This window comes from Notolepis coatsorum (genome assembly GCF_963971535.1).
Source record: "Notolepis coatsorum genome assembly, chromosome: 10".
Classification (NCBI taxonomy): Eukaryota; Metazoa; Chordata; class Actinopteri; order Aulopiformes; family Paralepididae; genus Notolepis; species Notolepis coatsorum.
In genome coordinates, this window is record NC_140174.1 from 136,892,073 (window position 1) to 136,913,197 (window position 21,125).

The window sequence follows — 21,125 nt, forward strand, 5'->3', positions numbered from 1 at the left end:
CTCCTACCCAACCCCCCCCCCCCCCCCCAAACCAACCCCCCCCCCCCCCCCCCCACCCACCCAACCACCTCCAATGTACAGTCCCCCCCCACCTACCCAATCCAATGTACAGTCCCCACCCACCCCTCCTACCCACCCCCCCCCACTCCTACCCAACCCCCCCCCCACTCCTAACCAACCCCCCCCCCCCCACCCACCCAACCACCTCCAATGTACAGTCCCCCCCCACCCCCACCTACCCAATCCAATGTACAGTTTCCACGCCTAATGTATATACTCTTTTCTTTCTGGACTCTTTTTGTATCACAAACAGTACTGTAATTGCAAATCTGGTATGTCATAAATGTATAGATGGAGCAGTACTGTCTATCTGTATGTCATGTATGTCATATATGTTACGATGAATTGAAAATGGGGGACCCTGATGTAAACAAGACGAAAGTCTTTCTCTGGTCTGCATCCCCTTAACAATTGTATGTATTGAGCTGTACTGTACTGTACCCATTCTGCAATCTGTTAATAAAGTTTTCATTCATTCATTCATACGGCCACATTTGACATGGTGCTTTTTTTTTTTTTTGGTCCACTTTTTCTCCCCATTTTCTATTTTTTCCTCCATCCCAATTTCATATATCCAATTCTTCCCTCCCCTGTCTTGAACGTTGCTAGACTATGCCTCCCACAGGTCGGTTGTAGTGAGGACAGAAGCCTTGCATCACGTGTCCCCTCCGGTACACAAGGAGGCAGCCTGTCGCATCTTTTCACCGCAGCAGCTCGAACTCTCAGTGGAAGGCTCGCGTCTATATTTTAAGCAAGTGGCTTGTACTTCCGCGTTCTCGTTTTGCGCTCTGATTGGCCACTCACGTTTCATGTGACATGTGCGCCAATCGTGGGACGGCAAGTTTTGCGCCTATTTCCGGGTCTAACAGCCTGCAAACTACCTACCGCCTAGTTTATCACTGGTTAAGCTTAGGCGACTCTTTCACAGTTGGTTAAGGTTAGAGTTTGGAATCAGGGCAGGCGTTCTATCGCCATGCTCTAAGACAAACTCTAACCTTAACCAACTTCGAAAGAGCGCCTAAGCTTAACCGTCCAAAAACTTGCCGTCCCACCGCGATTGGCGCACATGTCACATGTCCAGAAACATGCGTGGCCAATCAGAGCGCAAAACGGGAACGCGGAAAGACAAGCCATAGAAGCGGCAGGCTCGCGTGATTTTTTTCCCGTAGCCTATGTTTGCAGAGACGCTCTCTGATTTGCCACTGACGTTTCTGGTCATGTGACATGTGCGCCAATCGTGTGACGCCTGTTTCTACACCGGTTAATCTTAGGCACTCTTTCGAAGTTGGTTAAGGTTAGAGTTTGTCTTAGAACAGGGCGATAGAACACCAGCCCTGATTCCAAACTCTAACTTCGAAAGAGTCGCCTAAGCTTAACCAGTGATAAACTAGGCGTTAGGTAGTTTGCAGGCTGTTAGACCCGGAAATGGGCAAAGACACAGCTCGTCACGCGATTGGGCGCACATGTCAGTGGCCAATCAGAGAGCGTCTCCGCAAAATGTGGCTACGGAAAAAAATAACGCCAGGCTGCCCCCGCTATTTCCTGCTTCCGCCGCCACCAAACAGACCTGTAGGAGTCGCTGTCCACAACCTCAAATCCCCACCCACCGGCTTTCCCACCCTAACACTTGCCGTTAGTATGAACGACCGGCCAGCCGGTAGCAACGGCGAGAGCTGGGCTCAAACCCTGCGTTAGAGGCGAGCGCCTTGCCCACTGCGCCAATCAGCCGCCGACATGGTGCTTCTTAAAGTAACAATCCCAAACATTTTCATGTAAATAAATTTCTATTTTGCCACCCTCTATCACCAATTGATATAATACAAGTGATTCTACCTTTACCCAGTTCATGAATGCTTTTACATTTGCTGTTCTTAGTTGTAAACACTGGGGTCTAGTAGGACATTCCCGGGAAATCATCCAGCACACAGGAAGTGATCATCCAGCACACAGGAAGTGATAGGCTTCATGTCATCAGCACACAGGAAGTGATAGGCTTCATGTCATCAGCACACAGGAAGTGATAGGCTTCATGTCATCAGCACACAGGAAGTGATAGGCTTCATGTCATCAGCACACAGGAAGTGATAGGCTTCATGTCATCAGCACACAGGAAGTGATAGGCTTCATGTCATCAGCACACATTGTACATATGTCTAAACTGAACACTGTGACCTAATTTTTTTTACTTCTAATTTTACTATGTTATTTTATTTCATACTTATCTTGTCTTGCACAGTCTCTGGAGCGCAACAGTAAGAAGCATTTTGTATAAAAGTATTCTGTACTTCTGTATGACAACTATTAAAGAAACTTGAAACTTGAAACACACAGGAAGTGAGAGGCTTCATGTCATCAGCAACTGCAGTTTATTTGGAATGAATAGAAGACTCAGTAGTTAGCATCAAGATGGACAGTCAATACATTGCAAAAATGCAACAGCAATGATCGCTTATCACCAATAGATGTCGCCAAAACATACAAGAATTTTGATCTTGTGGATTCTACCATACTGTAGAATCAATAGTGCAGATGACCATTTAAACAAGCTTTTACTTTATATATCCACCACATATTTCAAAAATATTTTTTTTATTTTATAATACCGTAAAGTACAACCTTTATTTATCAGAGAAACAACAGTTGACTTATAAGCGTATTTGCCATTTTTATTATGTAATTTAAATGAAATGGCTGCTTTTTTTTTTAATAATAGACATAATACAAAAGATTGATTTTTTTTTTTTTATTGGTCTTTTTCCCGCTCCATTTTCCTCCGATTTTCTCCCATCCCAATGTTAGTCGTATGCCAATTCCCAGTCCCTTCCTGGTCGCTGCGCACTTACCCCCCACAGTCATATCATCTGGGAGAGTGGAGGCTACCACGTGCTTCCTCCGACACACGTCCAGCCAATCACCGCTTCTTTTCACCTGGCAGCGCGGATTCTCATTGAGAGGGCGTAGCGTGTGGGAGGACCACACTATCCCCCTCACGTCCAATCCGCGCTTAGCAGGCGCCCCGACCGAACTGTAGGAGTCGCTGTCTACAACGACCCGGACCCACCCCGCCAGCTTCTCCCACCCTCTGATACAGCCAATTGTATCAGTGCAGACGGCCAGCCAAGCTGGTGACAACCCCGGAGCTGTGAGCTGGATTCGAACAGGCGAATCAAGCTCACAGCTCCGGGGCTGGTGACGAACGCAATCTCCGCTCGACCACCTAACCGCCAAGATGATTGAATTTCTATACATATTCAATCTGTGGCAATTATTATTCTTTTTCACTTTGAGCGCTACAAACCGAATGTATGGAGTAACGGCAGATAACACCAAAATTATCTGGATGGATAGAACACTCTGGGTAAGAAGAATATTCTTTTTCTTTTACATTTTGGGTCAACTTTTACTTTTATTTCAGACACCTTCAGGTAGTTGATAGAGGTGTGGTGTACATCCGTTACAATTTCATTAGGGATGTATTGATATATTGGCAGTAATTCTTGTATGAATTTGGTAGCTGTGAAGTGTCCATTTAAACAGTAGTCATAAATCAAGACAAATTTACCATATATCAGTCTTTAGATTATATTTTGAACCTATATTTTGTGATCTTGAGTGTTGCTTAACACAAGTAAACAATGTTGTTTGCCTGAAGAACAGATTTCAGTACATTTCTCCTTTAATCTCACAACAATTGTGTCAGTATCGCCATTAGCTGAGGGGTGGGAAAGAAATGTGGATATCAGTATCGGATTCTACATTTTTCTGAAGAATGGCGCATCCCCAATTCTCATAGCTCCATGGCTGTTAACAGTACTGCTGTGAAGTGTGAAAATGCAATATTCTCCAATCAAGACAGATTACCATATTTCAGTCTTAAAATAGAGTCCATTCATAATTACGCAGGATAAACAAAAAAAGTTATTAAATGCATTCAGAGCCTGCATGTGATTCATGCCCCGGATAGCAACTGCAGTAAATAATGTATGTGCTGAATACTTTTGATTCATAAGGTCCATGTTTTGCCTAGGCCAACAAATCAAACCCCTGCACACTCTTCAATCTTCGAATCTCACTCGAGACATGTCTATTGCTGCAGCCTTGCTCTGCGTCTTCTTAGATCCTTCGTCACTGCCAAAGTCCTTATCGTCTTCATCAACATCACTCCCCAAGTCAGAGTCTTTGTCCAAATTATCCTTCTTCCTCAGTCTCAGCCTGCTCCGACTGTTATCTTCCTCCTGCTCTTCCTCGTCCACAGTTTGTGCATTTATCCTATGGGGTGAAAACACAATAAAAACTAAAATAAGGAAAGGTTTAAAGTGAACTCACCATGACTGGTAATATCTTGGCTTTTTAATGAGAAACGCCAACGACTTAAGTTAAGATAGTCAAATAAATTGTTTTTCCTTCGCTTAACCTGCCATAAAGACTGCTGCCAGAGAAATTGAGGAACTACAAGGCTAAATAGGCCTGTGATTGTTCAAACGCAGCCATCCAGAACGCCACCCACATTCAAACCAGGGTTTCCGTTGTCCGGTAATTACCGTTTTTTTACTGGGGAAATCTGTTGAAGTCCGACATATTTAAATATCTCCGGTCATAATGTCCTGTGAAAATAATTCCCTCTAAGCACAATTTGAATTAAATAGTTACATTTGTTTCATTGTTGCTTCACCAAGCAGGTCTAATAATGACAAAGATGTGTGTTCCTATATCATATCACGCGCACAGCAAGTTTGCAGTGCGACCTGTGGTTTGATGATGAGAATAGCGGGGCGGGAGCTGATGCTGGATTAGCGGTAGAGCCGCAGAGCTCACAGTTGTGCCTGCACAGTGCAATACTCCCAATTCAGCCACTGGGTGGGTGGCGCTGCTGAGCGGTCCCCAGACCGGACCTGAAAGCGCCGCTGGCTCTGCAGTTGCATACTATTGGGATTAGTTTATCGCTTCGTTGAACGTTTCAGTGAACCCCACGATAATGTTGCCGTCTCTCTCTGCCAAATTTCTCAGTTCTTCGCTTGATATAATTAATACAAATGTCCAATATAACAGAATTCGTTAGCTCATAAAAATGTGATTATAACAGACTGCTGTTTAATGTCGGGCCGACTGCCCAGACACCTATTTGATTTCAGTCAGCAGCACGGAGTCTCGAGGGACTTATTTTATTTGGAATATAATGACTGTATACGAAAAAGTAGCCTAGTTTTAAGTTAAAATATTATAAATCTACATGCCTTGAGGACGTCATTCTTTATATAGCCTGCCTATCAATTGTTTTTAAGCTCAATAAACTGACCGGAATTTCTCACATTTGTCCAGGAGATTGAAATCTTCCAGGACACGGAGACCGGCAACAATATTTTCTAACGGAAACCCTGATTCAAACAATCAGTTGTAATGCCTCTTTTGTCCACCAGATAGCATACTTCTAATTGCATATTAGCAGGGCTTGATGAAGGTTCCTTGCTTTGCAAAATAGGGGAAAGGCAAAAATCATATTTGGCTTATTTTTGGGGGGCGATTCACCCATTATTGAATGAGAGAAGACATTATAACATAATTATATGAATATCCTGTTTTTAAAGTATTTCCTAGTCAAGTGAGGACCAGCAATATGATGCAGTCATTACATGCTTCATTTATGTAGCAAAAAGGAAAACATATGAAAAAACTCTCTATATATATACAACATCAAAAACTCAAACATAAAGGCTTTAAACATACAGACAAACACAGCCATTAAATCGCCTTTAAAAACCTGTGAATCAAAATCCGTGGTTCCCTAGCAACGCCTGTCAAGCTTAGCTCGCAGTGTCTCTAAAGAGTGAGAAAGTATGACAAAAGAGAAATCTCTCCCCTCTCTCTCTCTTTGAATGATACACACACAAAGCAGGAAGCACTCACGGAATGACAATGTCCTCTTTCTTGCCACACTTGGCACAGACCTCCAGCTGGAGGGAGCAGGGCTTACAGATGACGTGATATGAATCCTTCACCGTCTTCTGGGAACATTTGACACTGAAACGAACACAGTGCCCAACAACCCAGGTTATCCACAGACATCTTCCGCCTACAAATCACCTTGCTCCCACTATTGCAATACACCAAAGCCAAATCCATCTTTCCTGATGATGGATCTTACATGCGTTAAAGAAGATGGTTTAATTGGTACATCTTTTATTTTGAAGCATTTAAAAGGGGAATGAGAAAGGCTGTGTGTGTATAATGTATCTCACCATGTACGGGCCTGTGTTAGTGATTTGTATTTGCTGTACTTGACTTTCCATTCCACAACCTCTTTACAACGTTGGCAGAGACCAGCATGGACCTTCGAGTTTGCTTTCTGCAATTAAAAGACACAATAAAAAACTTGATTTATTTGAATTTCAACACCTCAGATTCATCACTAATGATAGATATGACACTCATCGCTATGTCCTTTATGATACGGTTGGTTGGCCCTTGGGCTGATGGGAGAGACATTTTGGAACCTATGGAACGCGTTCTAGTGTGACTGGTTGGTTTTAAGGTCCCTTGAGTTTACTTGGAACAGGGTAAATCTGCATTTTGCTGTGATGCCCCTAGCTCATGGAATGAACTCCAAGCTTGATATTCTCCCCTCTGTTGCAGTTTAAAACCTTGATCTCCAACCATTGTCAATGCAGTTGGATATATGTTTGATTTGTTATCCTTACTCGTCTTATTGATGTTATGATTTAATATTCTGTGTGATTTTATATGCCTTTTTTAGTTTTTTTTGCTTAACTCTGCATGTACACTCGACGTGAGTCGTGACTGTAAATGAGGGAAACATCAGTTGCCTTTGCGAGTTTAAATAAAGGTTTGAAATGTAATTTGAAACTATAGAAGATATGACCACCACAGCCAGACTAGGTCCATATACTGGGAATTATTTGTCCCATCTAACCTTAAGGCATATTAGGCTATATGTTTTGAAGTGTGGCTATAGAAAATAAGCAAAACAAATTCCGTTTTAGTGACATGTTACAAACATTACACATGTAAACAAAGCGTTTCTATATGTATAATGCAGTTCTTATTTATGTACCCTCAGTCTTTGTAGCCCAGTCAATACATTTGAGAATATATAGATTCTTCCAATGTCTGACATTACCTTATAGTGTTCAGTGGTACGATTAACGTTAACCTTTCGTTTGGCCTGCGTTTTGATTAAGGACAGTGGTTTTATTTAAGTGATACAACTATTTTCTAAAAAGCTACAGTGCCGTTAGCCATGCCAGACCTCAAGAGTGCTAACGTTAGCGAATACTTTATCTTAGCTAATATAGCTACATAACATACTATGGCGGCAATATAACGTTACCTGCACTTGCACAGTCGCTCCATATTTGTCGTTTTTGAAGGCCGTGGAGTTTTTATGTTTCTGGGCTCGCGAACGAGAAGAATTGCCTTTTTGAGAACTCATGTTTAATAACTAGATAGCTAGCAACACATGTCGCACCAAACATTAACCCGGAAGAGTTTGTTTTAAGTTCGACGTCACGAAGGTTAAACTTGAACCCGCCCATTTTTCTTACCCAGCGTACAAAAATAAACAAAGGACTTGTCCACAAGATATGCAGTTTTTACACGCTCGTCCATAATCTATTTCACAATTAAGAACGTACATTTATATTAATTACGTCAGTCAAAACATTGTATATTTCTCTCCCACCCACCCCCTCCTAATGTACAGTCTCCTCCCCATCGTATATATTATCTGTTAGGATCTATGGGTAACTACTGTATATTTGCATATCGTATGTCACAAATGTAACAGTACTATATACTGTATGTGTATGTCATAAATGTCACTATGAATTGAAAATGGGGGACCCTGATGTAAACAAGACAAATGTCTTTCTCTGAATCTCTGGTCTACATCCCCTTAACAATTGTGTGTATTGAGACCAGTCTGCAATCTGTTAAATACAGTTTTCATTCATTCATTAAACAATCTCGACGGGTCTTTCCGTAAAGTCCGATAGGTTTTCTAAAACAAGCCAATCACGGAATTATGTCATCTCTCTGCGGTTTCGACAAAGCCCGCCCACGTGTACAGGTACTTCCATCGTATTGGCGGACAGGTTTGTGTAACCAACCGACTATTGGTTGAAATCACTGTCAATCACGTCCCGAGGAGCCGGAGACAACAAGCAGCGGAGCGGAGCGACAAGCAGCGCAGCAGAAAGAAGCCCTTGGACCGCCTGGCAAGAAGAAAGGCACTGACATCAGACTAGAATTGAGTTTTTTTGGACCCATGACACCACCGTGCCGTATCGATTTCAGTGCTTTGACACAGCCGCGGTCGTCGTTATCGTTGTGGACCACATGTTGAGAAGATCGAGTGATCGAAAGAAAAAGAAACGGTCGCGTTGTTGGGCTCATCTGGACTGGAGGACCTAACGTTACAATTAGCCAGCAGCGAGAAGGAAAGATACACACTGCTAACATGAGTTGTTCAGCACACGACACGAACAGAGGATAATCTAGCTCCCGGTGCCCAGAAGAGCAGGAGAGAAACATCTACGGCCAATTTAGCAAATCTGGTATGTCATAAATGTATAGATGTAGCAGTACTGTCTATCTGCATGTCAGATATATGTTGCGATGAATTGAAAATGGGGGACCCTGATGTAAACAAGACGAAAGTCTTTCTCTGGTCTGCATCCCCTTAACAATTGTGTGTATTGAGCTGTACTGTACTGTACCCATTCTGCAATCTGTTAATAACGTTTTCAATCATTCAATCAATACGGTAACGTCAGACAACATCACCACCTCAAGCTAGAGAGAAAGTCAGCGTCCAGCGACCGTCCAGGTAACCGTGTGAGATGCATGCGTTTTTCCATCGAGAAATTGTCTGTTTGTGGGCAACTCTAATATTGCACACTAACGTTAGCTCTCAAATCACACCTGTCATAACATCAATAAAAAATGGGGGACCCTGATGTAAACAAGACGAAAGTCTTTCTCTGGTCTGCATCCCCTTAACAATTGTGTGTATTGAGCTGTACTGTATTGTACCCATTCTGCAATCTGTTAATACAATTTTCAATCAATTCAATCAATCAATCAGTAATTTTTTTTGGGAGATTGAGACTCAAACTGTAAACAAGTGCATTCTCGCAAACCAGACTGCCCATTCCACCATCCACCACAGGCACTACAGTACGATGTAAAGTTAATTCAGAGATTTGTTTCTAAACACATTATACATGTGAGAAAATAATTGCTGAAAACATGTGAAAAGACTGGATTTAAAAATGGGGGACCCTAAAACATGTGAAAAGACTGGATTTAAAAATGGGGGACCCTGATGTAAACAAGACTAAAGTCTTTCTCTGGTCTGCATTCCCTTAACAATTGTGTGTATTGAGCTGTACTGTATTGTACCCATTCTGCAATCTGTTAATAAAATGTTCAATTAATCAATCAATTATGTACTGAATTGTAGAGTTAAACTGTTTTCTTCAGGATTTTTGGGGGCCGGCCTGAAATCAAGGCTCGATGATGCACGCCTCCTTTGCATAACTCCTCCCCTAACTCTATATACAAACGAGAGTTAATGAGCATAGCCCCTCCCCTAACGCTATGTCATGTATGTTGTGTATGTCATAAATGTCACTATGAATGTGAATATGAATGTCACTATGAATTGAAAATGGGGGACCCTGATGTAAACAAGACAAACGTCTTTATCTGGTCTGCATCCCCTTAACAATTGTGTGTATTGAGCTGAGAGTTATGCTAAGGAGGCGTGCATCATTGAGCCTTTATTTCAGGCCGACCCCAAAATCCTGAACAAAACAGTTTCACTCTACAATTCAGTACATACTATAGTTCAGTTTTTTCACATGTTTTCAGCAATTATTTTCTCACATGTATAATGTGTTTAGAAACAAATCTCTGAATTAACTTTACATCGTACTGTAGTGCCTGTGGTGGATGGTGGAATGGGCAGTCTGGTTTGCGAGATTGCACTTGTTTACATTTTTAGAGGTTGCTTCACAGAATACACATTACAAGGCCATCTCAAAAGGAAAATTGGTAAATGACATCATTGACCTGCAAGGCATCCAGGAAGACTTGAGAGTGATATTTTGTAATGTTGACCAACCTGCTCGTTTATCACCACAGCTGCGACCTTCACGCTATAAGGTACTCTGTGAAACCGCCCTAAACATCAGAGAGATCGAATAGCTAGCCTGGGGGGGGGTGGTTGGACAAGGAGAGCTGGTCGAGGCTGTCTTGAGAGCGGCTAAGAAGCCTTGAGGCAGACGGAGAACAAATAGTCATCAGGGCTGTAGCTCTATAATGATCTTGGCTCAAGAGAGAGGCCATGACGACATGCAGAGGAGAGGAATCAATATGAAATGAAAACGTCTCTTTTCTGAGCAGGCTGGCTGAAGCCAGAGGCTGGGGAGGCTTGTACGTTCCCACTTAATGAAGCTGTCTGTCTGGGTGGTCCGAGAGGCTGTGAAGAGCCTTGGTGCACACTGCACGCTAATATTCACTTAGGCCTTGTCCAGACGAAGACGGATCCCATCTTTTTCGTTTTCATTTCATTTTCATTTCAAAAAGGTTTTCCATAAACATGAAATAGTTTCGAGATATGTGCGTCCAAGCGAAAACACTGAAAGGCTGTAACGCTGCCACAAAATGTACAAAATAAACGTCTTTCCGGTGTTTTAGACGTCGCTCTTTTATTTGGAACCCCCCCCGAAGTATTATTGCTGCTATCGCTAGCGACTTGTGTCGTCCGGTTCTGTGTTTTTGAGTTAACGCTAATACAAATGTTGAAATTGTTGGTGAACAGCTAACTTTAGGTTCGTTTTAACGTTAGCTAGTAGCAGGGATGGAAATAGAAATAGTTGCTGTATGAATTTTCATCTCAAAGAACGTATTTGAAATAAGTGGCGTTGTCTGCGTTTTTAGCTTATCTTTTACAGTGTCTTTTACGTCTCGACATAACGCTACCTGCCTCGACAAAATGTGTGCATTGGTTATCCAGATACAGATGAATTATCATCTCAGAATAACGTATAAGTGGCGTTGTCTGTGTTTTTAGCTTATCTTTTACAGCGTCTTTTACGTCTCGAGCAATAATGGTTATTAGAGGCTCTATTTTTCGTGGAAGAAAAATACACCAGTAATAGATATCAGTTTTCCCGACATAACGCTACCTGCCTCGACAAAATCCGTGCATTTGTTATCCAGATACAGATGAATTATCATCTCAGAATAACATATACTGTAAGTAACGTTGTCTGTGTTTTTAGCTTATCTTTTACAGCGTCTTTTACAATAATAGTTATTAGAGGCTCCATTTTTCATGGAAGAAAAATACACCAGTCTATAGATATCAATTTTCCCGACATAACGCTACTAGCCCTAGTATCACGTTTCTTTTTTGTTGGCTGGGTTTGCGCATGCGGATTAAGGAAGATGTGGGCTATCGCGTCATCGGTTCAGGAAAGATGCGTATAGGCTTGTAAAGACGGGAACGGAAGGGTGGCGTTGATTGATTGATTTATTGCGTCTTCAGATTTGTCCTCTCTGGGAACCGTTCTCAGAAAATAGCGTATTCAGGCTCCCAGAACGCAGTTCCGTGTGGACGAAAGGTGCATACAATAAAATACTTTGACGGATACAACCGAAATCGCTTTTGTCTGGACATGGCCTTAATAAAGCTGTCTGTCTGGTCAGAGAGGCATTGAAGTCTTTGAAGAGCCCTGGTGCATGCTAAATATTCACTTAATAAAGCTGTCTGTCTGGTCAGAGAGGTATTGAAGAGCCCTGGTGCACGCTAATATTCACTTAATAAAGCTGTCTGTCTGGTCAGAGAGGTATTGAAGAGCCCTGGTGCACGCTAATATTCACTTAATAAAGCTGTCTGTCTGGTCAGAGAGAGGCTGTGAAGAGCCCGTTATCGACACGGATTTGTAAAGAATTTTGTACAAGTACAAAACAGACGGTGTACGGTTTTCAGACATGCCTAACAACAGATACGTAGTGGTAGCCAGGCCTAGGTATATCACCACAAGCTCTCAAATAAGGGATACAACCATGTAAAATATAGGAGGGATTAACTGAAATATGTTTGTTTTTGGTTTTGTTTGGAAAGAGAAGAGAGATGACAAAGCCAGAGCTAAATATCAAACAGCCATCAATAACTCATCCTGCGCTTATGCCCGACCGGTCACATTGATTCTCCTGCCGCTCTGATGTCTCTCTCTCTTCAGTTCTCTTCTCTTCTCACTCACACCTCGTCCTTCAGCATTCTTCCCGTCTCTCTCTCTCTGCCTCTCTCACTGGCATGCTCTCTCTCGTTCTCTAATCTCAAAAGGCAGTTAGGCTACAGTACATCCAGCAGCCTTTCATCACCGTCGTCCCCACTCTCTCTCTCATCTCTCCGTGTCCACAGTGTTTTATCGAGGATGAACCACCTGTCACTCAGCGAGCTCTGCTGCCTGTTCTGCTGCCCGCCGTGTCCCAGCAAGATCGCCTCCAAGCTGGCCTTCCTGCCCCCGGAGCCCACCTACAGCCTCATGTGCGACGAGAGCGGCACCCGCTGGACCCTGCACCTCTCTGAGCGCGCCGACTGGCAGTACTCGGCGCGCGAGAAGGACGCCATCGAGTGCTTCATGACGCGCACCTCCCGGGGGAACCGGATCGCCTGCATGTTCGTGCGCTGCGCGCCCAGCGCCCGCTACACGCTCCTCTTCTCCCACGGCAACGCGGTGGACCTCGGCCAGATGAGCAGCTTCTACATCGGCCTGGGCTCGCGGATCAACTGCAACGTCTTCTCCTACGACTACTCGGGCTACGGGGCGAGCACCGGGAAGCCCTCGGAGAAGAACCTGTACGCTGACGTGGACGCCGCCTGGCAGGCACTCAGGACGAGGTGAGGGCGGATGGATGGATGGATGGATGAATGGATAGATAGAGGGGAATTCCAAAAGAAACCTGTGTATGTGAGGCATTCGAGACCTGGTCATTACAGATACAGAGATGGAAGGATCCTCTATGACCACTGTGCTCTGTGATGTCATTTGTTTGTTTGGTTGGCATGTTTGCCGGTGCTTACACACACACACACACGTGCGTTTGCTCGGTCACACAGTTGGCTAAGCTGCAACAACGGGTTCATCATCCGCTCAACTAACTGCACGCCCTTCCGAGCACCTAAACACCACACTTTATAGTTCTGTTATTATTGCTGGGACCAGAGGGCTGGCCTACGATAGCAAATGTTCTTAACTAACTGACTGCCCATTAGGGAAACACGCAAGCGTGAGTGTTGTGGAGGTCTGGCTTAACTAGGCTTGTCTAGTCCTGCTTTTATTAAAGACGTGAAGGAAAAAATGTGATTGAAGAATGTGTGAGATGTGGGTGGGGTGCTGCCTGGACCTTTTACTATTATGTACCTTACTACTATGCTACTATCCCTATACTACTACCTATCATGCTGATATGTCTATACTACTACAGTATGCACTCAGAGTGTAACACTCAAGTTCGACACCATCTGACGAACAATGCCACTGACCCTTAGCTGACAGGGGTGTACCCTAGGGTTGGGTACAGTTCACATTTGAACCGATACTAGTACATGTGAATCGATACCAGTATCCAACAGTACTTTTTTTCGGTACTTTATTCTCTAAAAATGTAATCTACCTACCTCAGTTGTAAAAAATTAGTCCAAACTTCAAATTATTTATTGTTATTATTTATTTAGAACAATTTGTTAATATATATAATATATAATATTGCATCTAGCTTTGTTAAGTGTAACCACACTTGTGACCGCTTTTGGCTTGCCATTGCCCCGACTACTTTGTTGTTGAATCAAGTCAAATCCTAGGTAAGCGTGTATTGTGCGTGTGAACATGCAGCACACTTCATAGGTTTCGTTTCGCATTAAACTAAACGTTGACGTCATCGGACTTTATACTTATTTATTATTATTTTTAAACTACTCTGTAGTACCGACGTGATTCGGTCGATACCCTTAAAAGTACCGGATTTGGTACCCATCCCTAGTGTACCCCACCTGCTGACTTGTTTTTCACAATAATGTAAGTTGCTTTGGATAAAAGCATCAGCTAAACGACTAAATGTAATGTAAATGGATGCTGCCTGGCAAACTCAAGGGGGGGGGGGGCTCTCTAAGTGCAAGCAGAGGAGGAGCAAACAAGGTGAACCATTCAGGAACCATTTGCAAGGAAGAGGCACTTTTGGAATTCATTCTGATTCCGATACAATGTTTCGTTAGTCAGGAAAACAACGTGGGTGAAACCCTGCCAGGACACAGTGAGGTATAGATGGAGGGATGGTCTGATCCAGGGAGGGAGGAGTCTTAAGGAAAAACGTGTGTTCGTCTAACATACTTCACAAGTCAAAATGATAAAGATGATAGTTTAATATGAAATGATGGTGGTATGGAATATATAGCATGACTGTAGCACAGCAGAATGAATAATGCTAAATCTTTGGCGCGGGCCCCATTGCTGACGAGCAGACCCTGCCATGTAGCTAGATGGTAGGGGGCTGTCGTGCGATGATACCCTGCCTGGTTGATGGTAGGGAGCTCTGGAGTGATGATATCCTGGCAACAGGGGGCGAAACTAGAGCCCGCCAAGCGCCATTGGCGCTCAGTTTTTACGTTTGGCGCCTCCCACTGAGAGGTCTGCCCGCCGTGTGGCGTGTAATCAATCAATCAAGTTCATAACGATACTCTTATTTTGAAAATCTGTGCAGGTCTCATTTCCGCCGCAAGCGCATCTCCAGTCATAATATCGATGGCTCCGGCAGTTAGCAACATTCGGTTCGTATGATACTCTTATTTTGAAAAAAAACGTGGCAACGAGTCATATCCGCCCAGCCCTGCAGCGGGATACTATTGGCTAAGGGCTTCTGCTCGTATCAACACAGAGGCAGTCTGCTCTAGTCTAGAGCGGACCTCCATGAGCTACCGTTACTGTTTAAACAATGACCCAGTCAACTATTCACTTTTAGTTTAATACATGACGAGGCATTGTCTAATGGTATCTAGCTGGATAGCTACTGATAGCTGCTGATATCAACAAATGCTCCAGCAATAGTCGACTCGAGTGCATAATACCTCCGTTCCCTCGTTAGCTAGCTCACGTTAGCTAGCTCACGTTAGATCGATATGTCCCAGTAAACTAAATTGTCTTAACGTTATCTAGCGGGCTAGCAGTAGCTACAGATAGCTCCTGATATCAATGTCTTATAACATTGATTCAATGCGTATTCTAGCTGAGGGCATGTTGAATGTGATTTGACCAAAGAACCGTAACATTATACCAATAGGGTCCAGCTGCAGCGCCGGAGAATCCTTGCATGCTGAATGTAGGGTCTAGCTGAATATAGGGTCTAGCTGCAGCGCCGGAGAATCCTTGCTGGAGCTGGAGGCTACTCAAGTATACACACAGACAGTGGAGCTGTTTGCAGATAGCGAGCATTTTGACTTATTGCGTGGTGGCGATGTCTCGCAGATAATACAACTACAAGTATGATTATATAATATATATTTTATTAAAAAAAAATTTATATAAAATATATATACCGGTATATATTTTTTTAATCAAAAAAAATTTGGCAGGTAAGAAATATGCTTGGCGGGTAGATTCTTCCCATCTACCCGCCACTGGCCGGTGAGTCAAAAAGTTAATTTCGTGCCCTGCCTGGCAATGATCTGATGCTGAATTAGTTTGCCTATTTCCTGAAATATGAAAAGCAGCACATCTCTGGTAAGTAGCACCAAATTCAAAGAGTTCCTTCTGTATGACTGCATGTAGGAAACACAATCTGACAGATTTAACTTTGACAGCCTTAGTTATTACACATTCTTACACATACATGTATGTTGAACATCTGAGGTAACAAAGGAAAAAAGCCAAAAGCACTTACTCCTCAGACATTCTTTGACAATTTTACAGCCCAAAATACAAAAAAGATCCAGGCGGAATAGGTAACAAAGGGTTGAAGAAATATTGTCTGAACTGTCAGATGCAAACTGGCTGTGTGACATAACCGAGCATCTCGCTCAATTGAATAAGAAGCTGTAGGGACGCAAACAAGTCCCACCCAAAACTTGACCAATATAGTTGTGAACTGAGACAACCCTTATTTTGTTATTTTTGAGTACAGTTACAGTTGTGTGTTCATGCAGACACATAATAGCAATTTCATTACGAATTGAAAATGGGGGACCCTGATGTAAACAAGTCGAAAGTCTTTCTCTGGTCTGCATCGCCTTAACAATTGTGTGTATTGAGCTGTACTGTACTGTACCCATTCTGCAATCTGTTAATGAAAGTTAATTAAACTATCTTCCATTAGTTGGATGTATGGCTTCTGCACAGTTGTTAGTTCTGAACTTCTGCCCCTCTTGACTGTGACAAAAAGGTTTTGAACAAACTTAATGTCATAGCTTGTATTTGATGATATTCTTCTTTGTTATTTACTTGAATGGTTTGATCATTGATTGGTGGAGTAATATGGAGTTCTGATAAACTAAAATTATTTGTTAAAATAACATAAGCTAACATATATTTTTACATTTATGCAAATGAATATGCAATATGTATAACTTGAATAAGTAATAAATACAGAAACACCATGTTTAACAATATGTAAATGTGTAGCTACATTTATTTTACATTACATTAACATTTATACGGTCTTTGGCCCTTTGAGGGCAACCATAATGCTGAAAATGAGTTTGACACCCCTGGTCTAGGATATCCCTAGAAGAGGGTTAACCCTTTCACTACCACACTACAGAAGGTTAACCTTTCACTACCACACTGTCTGGTAGTGAAAGGGTTGTGTGTTTGTGAAAGGGTTAACCCTTTGGTAGTGTGGTAGTGAAAGGGTTAAGGAGGATTGGATGAGTCCAGAGATGGGTGTTAGACGAGGAGGCACACTGCTGGACGAGGCGATGGTGTAGTAGGTGGATGTGATGCAGTGTGTGAGTGTTTGTTCCGGTTGTGATGCCGGCTGGTTGTGTGCAGAACAACGTGGGCTTGTGTCGGCTCTCTGCCTCGTCTTCTGGCTCCATCAGGACCAAGCCTGCAGCCCACTCCACACAGACACACACGCACACACACACACACGCACACAAACACACACACAGTCACGCACACACGCACACAAACACAGTCACGCACACACACACACACACACAGTCACACACACACACACACACGCACACAAACACACACACAGTCACGCACACACAGTCACACACACACACGCACACACACACACGCACACAAACACACACACACACACACAAACACACACGCAGACAAACAAACACTCAACACACACAAACATTTTTGCGTGTCATGTAAGGCGGTGTTTATGTGTCCTTCTGCCCACCATGCCCCTATCCCTCCATCTATCAGTTGGATCAATCCCGTGCCTTACGTCGTCCACTGCCCTCTCTTTCATCGTCTTCTCCTCCTCCTCATCTCTCCTCCTTTGTCTTTCCTGACCTCCTCCCTCTCTCTCTCTCTCTCTCTCTCTCTCTCTCTCTCTCTCTCTCTCCGTCTATTTTCTCCGGTCGCCTCCTTGGCAGCTCCTCTCTTGGTCCCAGGTGGGGTCCTGGTGAATGAATGGATGGATGACACACACACACGCACACGCACACACACACACACACACACATCCTCACCCCTGTACTAAGAGAGGACAAAGAGAGGTAAAGTGTGTGTTTGTGTCTGTGTGATCTTTGGTTCTTCTTTGTCTATGCAGAGCTCTGTGCAGACGACAAGGAAATGGAAGTTCATCCAGTAGGTCTAGTTATTGTACACTTCCTGCTGGAAGACAAACAAGTGCTAGAGAGGGAGAGAGAGAGAGAGAGAGAGGGGTGTGTCACTCACTCATTTAAAAACAATTTAAATCTCCCATTTCACCTCAAGATGCCTATCATTTTACTCTACATAAAATCACATCACATTTCATTATTTTCTCTGAATGTTTCTTGTGTTGTTTTGTTGCAAATATTTTCTTTGTTGCCGCCATTTATGGTGTTACAGACTTCCACATTCAACTGCCACAGGGATCTGTCTCCACATGATTAGACTAGTCTCTGCTTTAACTAATGTTGTTTTGTATTTAACAAAACAACAGCAAACATCCGCGTGACCTTCAACTAGGCTCTCGGGCCATTATTTAGTTCCTTTTTACAAGAGCCATTTTGGGCCCAAATGAAGTGAGCACCCTACAGAGCACAGCGACAGCAGACCCCCCTCTGCACCCCTCTGGCCTTTATTAAGGAAGTCTGGCAGCTAAACAGGAAGCTTATTATCAGGAAGAATCTACATTGCAGGAAATGGGCCACTGTCGCAAAGGAAAAGCTGCTTGTGTGTGTGTGCCGTGGTAGAACCTCCAGCACAATTTACATCAGCGAAGCCTCATGCCGATATACCCTCCTCCTACACACATTACCATGCTGGGCTTTTGTGTGTGTGTGTGTGAAAGAGAGACAGGAATGTGTGTGTGTGTGAAAGAGAGAGACAGACAGGAATGTGTGTGTATATTAAAGAGAGACGTGTGTGCGAAAGAGAGATACAGGTGTGTGTGTGTGTGTGTGTGTGTGTGTGTGTGTATAAAAGAGAGAGACGGGTGTGTGTGTGTGTGTGTGTGTATAAAAGAGAGACAGGAATGAGTGTGTGTGCGAAAGAGAGAGACAGACAGGAATGTGTGTGTATATTAAAGAGACGTGTGTGCGAAAGAGAGATACAGGTGTGTGTGTATAAAAGAGAGAGACGGGTGTGTGTGTGTGTGTGTGTATAAAAGAGAGACAGGAATGAGTGAGTGTGAAAGAGAGAGACAGACAGGAATGTGTGTGTATATTAAAGAGAGACGTGTGTGCGAAAGAGAGATACAGGTGTGTGTGTATAAAAGAGAGAGACGGGTGTGTGTGTGAAAAAGAGCGACATGTGTATGAAAGAGAGACCACCGGTGTGTGTGTGTATATTAAAGGGAGAAAGAGACATATGAAAGAGAAACATGTGGGTGTGTTTGTATGAAAGAGAGACGTGTATGAAAAAGAGCGACATGTGTATGAAAGAGAGACCACCGGAGTGTGTGTATATTAAAGGGAGAAAGAGACATATGAAAGAGAGAAACATGTGGGTGTGTATGAAAGAGAGACCTGTGTGTATGAAAGACAGCGAGGTGTATGAAAGAGAGACCGGTGTGTGTGTATATTAAAGGGAAAGAGAGACAGGTGTGTGTATGAAAGAGAGAGAGACAGGTGTGTATGGGAGAGAGACGGGTGTACTGCATGAAAGAGAGAGAGAAACGTGCGTGTATGAAAGAGAGACGGAGACGTGTGTGTGTCACGAGAGAGAGACACGTGTGTGTGTGTTGCTACTGTTCTCATTGTGTGTTGCCTGCACTTTCCTATTTCTTGTCTGCCTTGTTTCTTATGTAGTCACAACACGTAGACTAACGGTACACACACAACATCCAGCATCAAATCTACTTTGAAATGTCACTCCATCTAAGCTTTATCAAATTATCCTTGGATTGAGGATTAGAATGTCTCTGTGTCCACACAACAACACAACAATGCCCCCATTGACCCGATGGCAGCTCTCCATGGTCCTGATTGCAGAGAAAATACTATTGTTTCCAAAAATATCCATATACGTGTTGACAGGGCCATTAGTCATGATGTCGGAAGCTCTGGTTTCACCCATTATATTTTAGCCAATTCTGAGCTTATTCTTTGAGTCAGTATCAAGTGTTATACCTTTTATGATTCAGGGGAACCGCCTTTATTTCTGGTGCAGTGTAAAGTCACCATCAATCCATCATACATTACCTTTGTGTGAGCATACAATATTTGACATAAAAAAAACGTCCTCAACCCCGCCCACTTGGGGTGTAAAGGTACATGTATCCGTACCGAACCGTTTCAGTGTGTACCGTACCGTACCGAACGGCTGTGTACCGAACAAATACAACGGTATGTTTTTCACAATCTAAAATAATAATTATTATATTTTTTTACAATTTCAATATAGAATCTTCGTTGACAGCCCTACAAGTATAATTAGTTACTGCACATGCACACTACATCACCCCTGAGTGGAACATGGAAACTTTCCCCCACTGTACCGAAAACCTGTACCGAACCTTGACTTCAAAACCGAGGTACGTACCGAACCATACCGTGGTGTTTGTGTACCGTTACACCCCACCCACTGCTAACCACCTCCATCCCTCAGCCCCGCCCACTTCTAACCACCTCCATCCCTCAGCCCCGCCCACTTCTAACCACCTCCATCCCTCAGCCCCGCCCACTGCTAACCACCTCCATCCCTCAACTCCGCCTCCATCTGTACCGAAAACCTGTACCAAACCTTGACTTCAAAACCGAGGTACGTACCATACTGTGGTTTTTGTGTACCGTTACACCCCTGCCCACTGCTAACCACCTCCATCCCTCAACCCCGCCCACTGGCGACTACCTCCATCCCTCAACTCCGCCTCCATCCCTCAGCCCCGCCCACTGGTGACCACCTCCATCCCTCAACTCCGCCCACTGCTAACCACCTCCATCCCTCAACTCCGCCCACTGCTAACCACCTCCATCCCTCAACCCCGCCTCCATCACTCAGCCCCGCCCACTTCTAACCACCTCCATCCCTCAGCCCCGCCCACTGCTAACCACCTCCATCCCTCAACCCCCTAACTCCACCCACTGACCACTCCTATCCCGCATCAGTAGTGTATTTGTGTCTGTCTCAGACACAATGGCCCAATATGTGCCTCTTCCTCCCTGTATAATTGACACCACGGAGACGCCGTGCCTCTGTGTTGGTCTGGAGGAGGAGAGCCACAGCCACCATGCTGAATCTCTCTGGGAATTGACTCTCTCTTGTGAATTGTTCTCGCGCTGCTCTGTTGCCAGTCTAGTGTGTGGAGAGAAAGGGGCCTTTTTATAGAGTACGTCTCCTTGGCCCAAATGTTGTACTCTGTCTGCCTGCCTG

The 21,125-nt window shown here is 43.7% G+C and overlaps 2 protein-coding genes across 3 annotated transcripts in view; one reads left to right on the forward strand and one right to left on the reverse strand.

The window, feature by feature from the left end:
- Nucleotides 1–2,409: 2,409 nt before the first annotated feature.
- On the reverse strand, nucleotides 2,410–7,542 carry cUnh9orf85 (chromosome Un C9orf85 homolog). Its single transcript, XM_084323358.1, has 4 exons — nucleotides 7,406–7,542; nucleotides 6,297–6,403; nucleotides 5,965–6,078; nucleotides 2,410–4,329 (listed from the first exon to the last, which is right to left on the reverse strand). Exons 1-4 carry the CDS (start codon nucleotides 7,505–7,507, stop codon nucleotides 4,116–4,118), a joined length of 537 nt encoding a protein of 178 aa, XP_084179484.1. The 5' UTR covers nucleotides 7,508–7,542; the 3' UTR covers nucleotides 2,410–4,115.
- A 718-nt stretch (nucleotides 7,543–8,260) lies between these two features.
- The window catches only part of abhd17b (abhydrolase domain containing 17B, depalmitoylase), a 74,296-nt gene continuing 61,431 nt past the window's right edge, over nucleotides 8,261–21,125 (forward strand). Inside the window, exons 1-3 of one of the 2 annotated variants that reach the window (XM_084322431.1) lie at nucleotides 8,261–8,630; nucleotides 8,850–8,902; nucleotides 12,509–12,988. In XM_084322431.1, coding sequence (XP_084178557.1) covers nucleotides 12,522–12,988 — 467 coding nt within the window. In that variant the 5' untranslated portion in view covers nucleotides 8,261–8,630; nucleotides 8,850–8,902; nucleotides 12,509–12,521. The remainder of the gene's footprint in view (nucleotides 8,631–8,849; nucleotides 8,903–12,508; nucleotides 12,989–21,125) is intronic. The other variant, XM_084322430.1, reaches the window with a different exon arrangement.